Below are 9,189 nucleotides of genomic sequence, written 5' to 3'. Positions count from 1 at the left end.
TTAAACAGACCTGCCTTTTTCTATTCTTTATATAAACTCTATTGTGTTGGTCTAACAAGACACTATTTTAAAATGTTTTTTTTAATTGCTCCCATAGCACTTAAAAGATATTTTGTAAAGACTTTGCTGTAAAGATTTTGTAATAAAATGGTCTAAGGGCTCCTTCACCAACATTACCATTTTTTTTTAATGTTTTAAAGGCTAGAAAACAACTTATGTATATTCTGTATATGTATAGCAGCACATTTCATTTATGGAAATATGTTCTCAGAATATTTATTTACTAATATATTTATCTTAAGCCATGTCTTTTGTTGAGAGTGTGACATTGTTGGAATAATCATTGAAAATGACTAACATGAGGCCCTGTAAATACATGATAATTGCACACAGATTTTGCATATTTGCCGACCAAAAATGATTTCAAACAAGTTGTAGTCTTCTATGGTTTTGTAACAAATTGTACAAATGACTGTTAAAAAAAATACAATTTTATCAAGTACGTGTTACATGTTGTCATTGCTCTGTTTGGTAAAGGTCTATAGATCCCACCTAGGAGAGAGCACCTTTAACTTCTTGTTCATGTATGCGTCCGTAGCATCTCTTCTCTTGGTAACATAGAGTTCATGTCGTTGGGGCCTGGGGTGGTTTCATGAGAGAGCCTCTGACAGAGAGCATGTGGGGTAATGTCCTTGGGGTGGTGGTGGTTATTTTGCTAAGCCCTATGTGGAAGCAGTGAGGGAAAGATAGTCCACTTTTAAAAATAAGGAACATGGGCTGTTGACTGTCTGCCTGGCCTTTTCCTACCTCGGAAGGCCAAGAGACCCCCAAGCACTGAGCCCTCAACATGACCTAGTTATGAGAGTGGAGAAGGGCCATCAGTATGAAATGAATCTCCTACCCAATTTGTCTTACCTCCCAGGGCAGGAGTTACTAATTTGTAAAGCACTCTGAGATTATGTGGAAGGTGCAAAGTGGTGTTTATTTTTCAGACATCTAGCAGAGAATAGCAATATCCTAAGCCCGTGAGCTCCTGTTCCTATTTCTCTCTCTTGAATTTGGGCCACTTCTTGGGCACAGGCTCCTCATGGACCCCCAGCTGCTTCCGGCCAGGCATCGAGCCCTGAGCCCCTAGAGGAGTGGCAGCCTGGCTGTACAGAGCCTCCCAGAGCTTTTGTTTAATGGCCTTGCCCAGCTCCAAGCTGTACCTCTTGGGGGTCCCGGAAGGATTCCACAGCATCGGCTCGACCACCGAGTGGTACAGAGCCCTGTAACCCTCTGCGGGGAGGCCATGGATGATTAGCTTGTCCTCCGACAACTGCTCTCTCTCTCTGGTTTCGGGAAGCAACGCCTGGCCCTTCCAGGCGGCTGTCCCAGTGTCCCCAGGCTGTGCTTGGGTGACAGCCACATGTTCAGCATATCTGCTCTCAAGATCTTGGCGGGCGGTTACTTTTTTCTCCTTTGAACTTTCTTTACTCTAGCCAGGAAGAAAGCAGAGAAGTCAAAGCTAAAACTTGAGAAGGGAGCTCAGAATAATTATCTGGGATTTGTGTCCCCGAGTCTTGGTTCCAGCCACCACCAACATTTGTCTAGCGTGTTCTGGTTTCCCGAATTCCTTCATGTACGCCACTGCATGCATTGCCCATAAACCCCCTAAGTTCAGCAGGAGACCATTCTAAAGGCAAGGAAACTGAAATTGGTTGGCCAAAGCTGGCACGGTGAGAAGGTTCCTAACCACAGTGTCCTTTGCTGAATGCCACACAGGATATTAGGCATTTACTCTGTGCCAGGCTCTGTTCAAAAACTTTGTGCATTATTATATTAGCTCAATCCTCATGAAACCCTATGGAGGGGGGGATGTGTTCCACATTTTGTAGGTGACAGAGACCAAAGAGGCTAAACCCACAGTTGTCTTCAATTATAGTTTGAGGTGGGATTTGAGGCGGGGCGGCCTTGCTCTGAGGTGCCCTCTGAGCTCTGACAGGTCCATGGAGTGATGGGCCTCTCTGGACACCAGGTTCCCCAGGTGGAAGTTCATGGCAAGATACATTGCTCACCTCCAGTGTTTAGGTGTGTGTACCTAAGGGCACCACCCATCTCCAGGCCTTTCCCTCCCTCATTTTCCCTTCATGTCCAGTGTTTACGAAAGCTATGCTATCCTCCTGTAGAACTAGGCAGAGTGTAAAAAGCAGAAGCCCAGATGTGGTACTCTCTCCACTGTCTCGTGCAGCTGCCCCCAGCCCCACCTCCACAATCCTGACTTTAACTTTAGGATTTCCTTCCCCCGGGATAAATCACATAAGCATTAAGCACTCCCTCCCTTGCATTTCCCTGTTCCGAAGCCATCAGTTTCTGTCCACCCCCAGCCATCCTAACAGGTACCTTGTTGATGCCTCCTGCTGGCTTCCTGAGCCTTGGGGAGCCAGGATGCTTCCCTACTGGCCGCCTGCCCTTGGAACTGATGGAATGTCTTATTCTGCCCCGCGGCATGGCTCTTTCTGCCGAATTGTCCTTGGACTTTAATCTCCTTGAAGGCTTTGCTTCTCCTAACCTGCTTGGTCCTGGGCAACATTTATCCTTCAGTTGTCGCCTGAGCACCAACTTAATCAGGGAGAAGGAACTGGCCACCAAGGGAGTATTTACAACTTCCCAAGAGGAGGTGGTCCCGGCTGCTGGGGTATTGATGTTCTGCTTTGCACACATTCTGGCCGTCCAGATGTTGGTGAGGGTCGGTGAATCCACATAGCAGTCCTGAAGCCTGGTGTTCAGTAGGATAGACTGACGGAGCCCATAGGCAGGGATCCCGGGATCTCGTCTCACATAGATGGGATGCTAGAATCATAAGGGGAGAGAAAGGAATAAGAAAAAGGACCAGTTCTCAAGCACAGACTAGCAGGCCTGGTATGAACTGCATTTTACACATGGTTCCTTCTACACAGCTCTCAGAAATCTATCCATCGGATATCCTGCTCACCAGAGCCTTTTGTACCAAGTAGGGAAACCAGGTCATGATGATATTCAGGCTCTCAAAGAACATGGCAATGCTTGAGCTGGAAGCAGAGGTTTGGGGAGCATTTACAAGGAATCAAAGACAATTCCAGTCTGCTACAAGGCTTAGGAAATGGTAGCAGGAAAGGAATGGGGATGGGAACACTTGAGATTCCTATAGGAGCTGCAGCCACCCCTCGACCAGGCTGCAAGACAGAAATGACACCACGTAAAAGTTCTGCCAAGCCCCGAACACACTTCCTAACCAGACCACCTTGAGCCAAGAAAGGCTGCTCCACGGGGAAATACTAGGATCCTTAAAGGCAAAAGTCCAACTAAGTGATATGGACCTCCGTTTCCTGGGAGCAGCCGAAAACAAGAGAACAATTTGGACAGAATTAGAATCACACCCTTAAAGAGACCTGGCCTTCTAAGAAATGTCATCTATAAAAAAAATAAAATTACCTTACCATATCTCGGTAGCCTTAAATTTTATTTTAGCTAGCTTAGTAGGGGGAAGAAATATGTATTTTCTTTTCCCTTTTTCTCTTTTGCTTTTTTTTGGTTGTTGCTGTTGTTTTGCTTTTTTTTTTTTTTTTCTTTTTAATATTTCTAGTCACCTGTCTTTCTCTGCCTCAGTCATGTATAAGCAAATTGCAGTTTGTTTAGATTTTTGGCTCACAGGGAGGCAGTTTTGAACCATGGTCTCTAGTATTTGTGATGTCACTTTGGTTTGTGATGTGGGGGTGGGTGGGTGTTACATCATCAGATTTTATAGTTAAATTAGGCTGGAAGAAGTTCTATTTTGTGGGGCTTCCAGCCTCAGGAGCTGGTGAAGCGCTCATTCCCCCCCAGAAGGGCTTGGGTGAATTAGGAAGGTCCTAACATTCTTAAGAAGCATTGCTTTGCACTCAGGGGGAGTCAAAGACCAAGACTGTATTTGTGGATACAGGTAGTGAGATAGATCCTTACATGTGCAAAAGTGGCCTTCTCCGTGCACATAAAGAAGGTACTGTTACATTCTCAGAAGAGCTGCCAAGGTTAAGGACCAGAAATGAAAGAACACGTTCCTGTCACCCTGGGCACCTCTCCCTCCATGTCTCTCCCCGGGAGAACTACATGGTTTCTGGAATGTGGTTTTATTTTACATCCCATGGCAAATTCAGTAATTAGAGCTGTTAGCAGTGTCAAGGACTTGAAACAGGAACAAAGACACTTCTTGGGCAATGCCTCGCTCCTTATCAGGGGCTTTGGTCCTGTTGGTGGTTTTGAGTTTTTAGACACAAAATGCCAAAGGAGGCTCCCTCCTGAGGGGGAGGAGAGGGAAGGGATGGAAAAACAGAGTATGAGTCTGGCAGGAGCTCCTGGAATCGTATGTGCTGCCTGTTTGATTTTTTTCTGAGTGTTGTCCCAGGAGTGAATCAAAGTCTGCAGGCCGACCGCACAGCAGGCCACGGTGGAACCACCTCCAGGCCAAAGGCATCTGGACCCACAGACACTCGGGAGGACAATGGGGCCCATTCAGTGGGGAGCCCGGGCCTCACCTCCTGAGAGGTGGGTCGATTTTAGAGCAGGGTGTTGGAAAAGGGTTTGCCTCTGGGAAGACTTTGTTAATGTCTGGAGACGGGGCAGGCAAGCCTCCTTTCAAAGCTGGTGAATCCCAGAGAGGTGGCACCGGGCTCTCGGGCCACTGTCTGCCTTGGCTCTGCAGGAGCAGGGACAGAAGGGAACTGTAAGGCAAGAAAGGAATTCTGGGAGTAGCTCTTTGGTTTCTCTTCTCTCCTTCCCCTTCTCAAGGTTGGCCTTCCCCTTTCACACCTCCTCTTTCCAGATACTCATCTGTTGTATTTACTTTCCTAGGCCTTTACTCAATGCCTGGCCAGGTGACCCCACTCAGACTCGGAGGAACGTGCCGCCTCTCCCTCTTCTGGCTACAGTTCACCCTCTAACTTCAGTCAAAATCTGCCTCCTCTCCCTGCAGGGTAACTCACACCCAATAGGTAACCCTCATGCTCCTTGGAACTAACCCAAGGATAACATGGCTTGTGCTATTATTCCTCCTACATTGGTAAAATTTGTATTTATCGGATGTTTGCCATAGGCCAGGCACTGTCCCAGGCACTTCCCAAGCATCATCTCATGAAATACCACCAACAGTCATGAGTTTGGGCACTCTTGCCAAACCCTGCTTTACAGATGAAGAAACTGAGGCACAAGCTGCTCATGAACCATGCCCCAGATCCCAAAGCCAGTAAACCAACAAAGGCCGGTCTCAACCAAGGTTGAGAGCTACTCAGAGCTATCTGATGCTTTGCCTGTTATTGGGTCAGCCCATCCCCATACCATCCATGGGTCCAGTTCTAGTCCTATCCTTGACGTGAGACCTTCTTGGGGTGCACAAGTTGATCAGCCCGAGGTGACATCCCAGATCCATCTCTCAATGGGCAAGTGAATTCAAGTATCTGACCTTACTCTCCTCATCTGTGAAATGGGGATAGTAACAGAGCCTTCCCCAGGATCTGTGAGGACAAAATAGGACAGAGCATGGGAGGCACTTGGTATGGCTCCCGGCACAGAGGAAGCACTCAATAAATAATGTTCTTATTAATATGATTATTATTGTGGCCCATTCAATCATCTGACCCTTTCTTGAACCCTTATTGTCCACAGTCTGAGTGATGTAACTCAACACTTGGTATGAGCTTTGTCTCGGGTCTTTCATGAGGCCAAGCAAGGAGACTCTTAAAGCAGGGAATGATTCCGGTCTGACTCGGGGAGCATGACATTTCTTTTCCCAGGATCCACCTCCCCTAAACATTTGTCAGTTTCCTCGATCTCACAGAACTGCTCTATTTACAAGAGCCAAATTTCCCCGTGGTCATGGGAGTTGCCCGGAATATCTCGCGCTTTCTGAGATGGCAAGGAAAGAGAGTATCTGAGGGTAGACTAAGGAAAGTGACTGGTCTTGGACTGTTCAGAATTACAAAGTCAAGATGGAAAGACTCTACTTGGTCCAGGGTCCTGAAACTATGGCAAGAGTTCCCACCGTTGCTGTGAACACCTGGTCCAGAGCACCTGGGGATGATGCCGTAGAGCTTCTGTGTAGTGGAAAGGCCTATTCCACCATTGGATTCTCCAATGAGCCTTTTTATTCTGCTGAGCTCAGTCTAAATAGCCTTTATTTTCCAACAATCCCTTGGAGCCGTACTTCCTGACATATCTAAACCACCACATCTGCCCTTCTTTGATGCTTGGCCAAGCTCTCCTCACCATATTTTTAGCTCCTATAATCTTTCTTCTTTCTTTCTTTCCTTGACTACTACCTTTCTTCTCTTTGATTCCTCTTTGCTCCCATCCTCTTTCTGGAAGGTCCGTTGATAAAAAGGAAACTGAGCCAATTCATAATCATTCTTCCCCCTTCATGCCCCGCCCCCAAATCTAGTGGCATATAGTTGTTTTTAATTTCCTCGGAAGATGTTTTCATTTTAACACCCAAGCAGCAAACTGCCACGCCCAGATAGGAACATATCTGAGGTTTGCGATGTAGAAGGTTTAGGAAAGAAGAGGAAAACTTTGGATGAGAGAATTTGAGAAGATTCCTGAACCATGATGCAAACTCAGAGGACCAGTGATTCAAACCACATGTGCTGGACGCGGACCTATCATGGGCCAAGTATGCAAAATAAGGGTGCCCGGCCCACACCGACATCCCTTCCCCACCCCAGACTCAGTTTTCAGATGGGGCCACTTGGATGCCCCATAGACACCTCTAATACATTACGTTCAAAGCCAGATGGCTTCGTTCCTCTTGTCCCCATCAGAACAAGCCAAACCACTACTTCTCCTGAGTCTCCCTTCAGTAGCTTTTGGACTCAGAAATCCGAACAGGATTGGTAACAGTACACTGTTGAGCTGAGCCGGAGGCTGGAGATCCTCTTTTCTTTTCTTTTTTCTTTCTTTCTTTCTTCTTTTTTTTTTTTTTTTTTTGGAGATCCTCTTTTCATTTAAAATTTTGATACTTCATGCAGTGTGAATTTTGGGGGACATTCCTTTATCTTCTTAAAGCTATTACACTGAGGGGCATCTGGATGGCTCCATCGTTTAAGCCTGTGCCTTCCACTCCGGTCATGATCCCAGGGTGCTGGGTTTGAGCTCCAAATCCAGCTCCCTGCTCAGCGGGAAGCCTGCTTCCCCCTCTCCCTCTGCCCCTCCCCCTGCTTGTGTTCTCTCTCTGCATTGCTCCCTGTCAAAAAAGAAAAAAAAAAGCCATTGCATTGAAATAAAGTTTATGAAATATGTTTAATATATTTTTACAACTTATTTAAATAATATTTATTTCCTGGGGTGCCTGGGTGGCTCAGTGGGTTAAGCCTCTGCCTTCGGCTCAGGTCAGGCTCAGGTCACGATCCATGGAGCCCCGCATCACATCGCATCGGGCTCTCAGCTCAGCAGGGAGGCTGCTTCCCCTCTCTCTCTGCCTGCTTCTCTGCCTGCTTGTGATCTCTGTCTGTCAAATAAACAAATAAATAAATAAATAAATTTTAATAAATAAATAAATAAAATTTATTTCTTTATCTTGATTACCGAGTTTTTTGGGCCTAAAGTCGTATGCTTGACATGAATGTCTCACTTGCCTCACCCTAATTGTGCCCCTGGACCAGTCGGTAAGTATTTGTTGCCAGAACCCCAAAAGGACAGGCAGGCAATTCACCTACCTGAGGTAGGTGTTTTCCACCTAAGGTGTAATTCCACCTAGGTAGGCGGCATTCCACCTAAGGTAGGAATCTAGTCCTGGAGTCCAGCTGCCTGGGTTCAAAGCCCAGCTCCACCACTGGGCCACGTTTGGGCAAGCCATTCAACCTCTCTGTCTGAGGGGGGTAGTGAGGGTGCCTCTCTCACAGCGCCACTGGGAACATCGTGTGAAGTGTGATGACAAGCACCCTACCCTGCCTAGAGTTTAGGAAAGTCCTTGTAAATGTTTGCTCTTGTTGTTATTAGAATCAGGCTCCTTATCTAGGACTCTCTCCACAACATCGTGCCTTCTGAGCACAAAGTATTCCAACTGGAGTTTCAAGATTCCAGGAGCCCCTCAACTCCATCCACTGAGCTCTCCCAGCTTCTTGGCAATTCCTGCTGTCCTCAGAGGAATTGAAGGGCTCGACTGCAGAGCACAAGCAGGCAAACAGACAGACACCAACATTTTCCTGGAGGCCCAGGGACTGCAGTCAATGTCCTCACTCTTTCCATGAAATAAATCCACTAAGCGACTGAGGCATGTGAAGTATTGAAATGAGTATCTTAGGCTTCTTCTTGCCAGGGGCCGGGACCATGTAACTGAGCAAAAGACCTTGAGCTGTTAAGTGCCCTGACCTAGACCCGCTGGGCTGTATTTTTAGCCTCTGTGCACTGTTTCCATCACCTGTGCTAGGCTTTAAGCTAGAAGAGAGGGGAGGGAGGCCTAGGGAAGGCTCTAGAGGGATGTTTCTCATAGCAGCCAGTGAGGGCAGGGGCTTGCACACTCTGAGTTCTGTTGTACAAGCCAGCTTCATGGGGTGCGTCACCTGTGTAGTGTCCCCAAAGTTAGAAGGGCCCCACACTTGGTTTAATGCTCTCTCATAGCCACCTTGAAATTCTTAATAATTTTGACCAAAGGGCCCCACAGCTTCGCTTCTCACCGGGCCCTGCGAACTACATAGCCCATTCTGGTTGTACACAAGGCGGAGAGAACCAACCCAAGGGAGGGGCTGGCACCCACTCAGCAGGAATGATTTCCTGCAGCTGAGCCCAACAGGCTGAGGCTACTATCATGAGGCCCAAATCCCCAGACTTGGCCACATAAACCATTTTGAACCTCTTGTCTGCGCCTTCCTATCTCCTCCTCAGAAACCAGGATGAGATGCCAAAGGACCTTGTAAATTGTAGAGAGCTGTGTCCTGCTTTGCAAAAATGTTTCCCTGCACTCTATTTTAAAACAGTTCACAGACCATTCTCTGCAAACACCATTTCTTGTCTCTGTAGAACTTTTTGCTCTCTGAAATTCACATTATTTCTAGAAGGAAAGGACCAGCTTGTCTTGTTGGTGCTCTGGGTATATTCCTCACTGAATATTTGTTGAATGGAGGAAGTTTCGCCTTTATTGAGTGTCTGCTTTGGGCTGATGGTTTCACCTGCTGTTCTCATTTCATTCTCCTTCAAGGTGCT

General features: G+C 46.9%; 1 protein-coding gene across 1 annotated transcript; it reads right to left on the bottom strand.

The window, feature by feature from the left end:
* Window positions 1–272: 272 nt before the first annotated feature.
* On the bottom strand, window positions 273–3,037 carry C11H22orf31 (chromosome 11 C22orf31 homolog). Its single transcript, XM_059138986.1, has 3 exons — window positions 2,975–3,037; window positions 2,383–2,832; window positions 273–1,477 (listed from the first exon to the last, which is right to left on the bottom strand). The coding sequence occupies exons 1-3, from the start codon at window positions 3,035–3,037 to the stop codon at window positions 1,040–1,042; spliced, it is 951 nt and encodes a 316-aa protein (XP_058994969.1). The 3' UTR covers window positions 273–1,039.
* Between the last annotated feature and the right edge of the window lie 6,152 nt (window positions 3,038–9,189).

The sequence above is a fragment of the Mustela lutreola genome, chromosome 11, assembly GCF_030435805.1.
Source record: "Mustela lutreola isolate mMusLut2 chromosome 11, mMusLut2.pri, whole genome shotgun sequence".
Taxonomy (NCBI): Eukaryota; Metazoa; Chordata; class Mammalia; order Carnivora; family Mustelidae; genus Mustela; species Mustela lutreola.
Note: the sequence above shows the minus strand (reverse complement) of the source record. Positions and strands in the feature narration are given on the sequence as shown.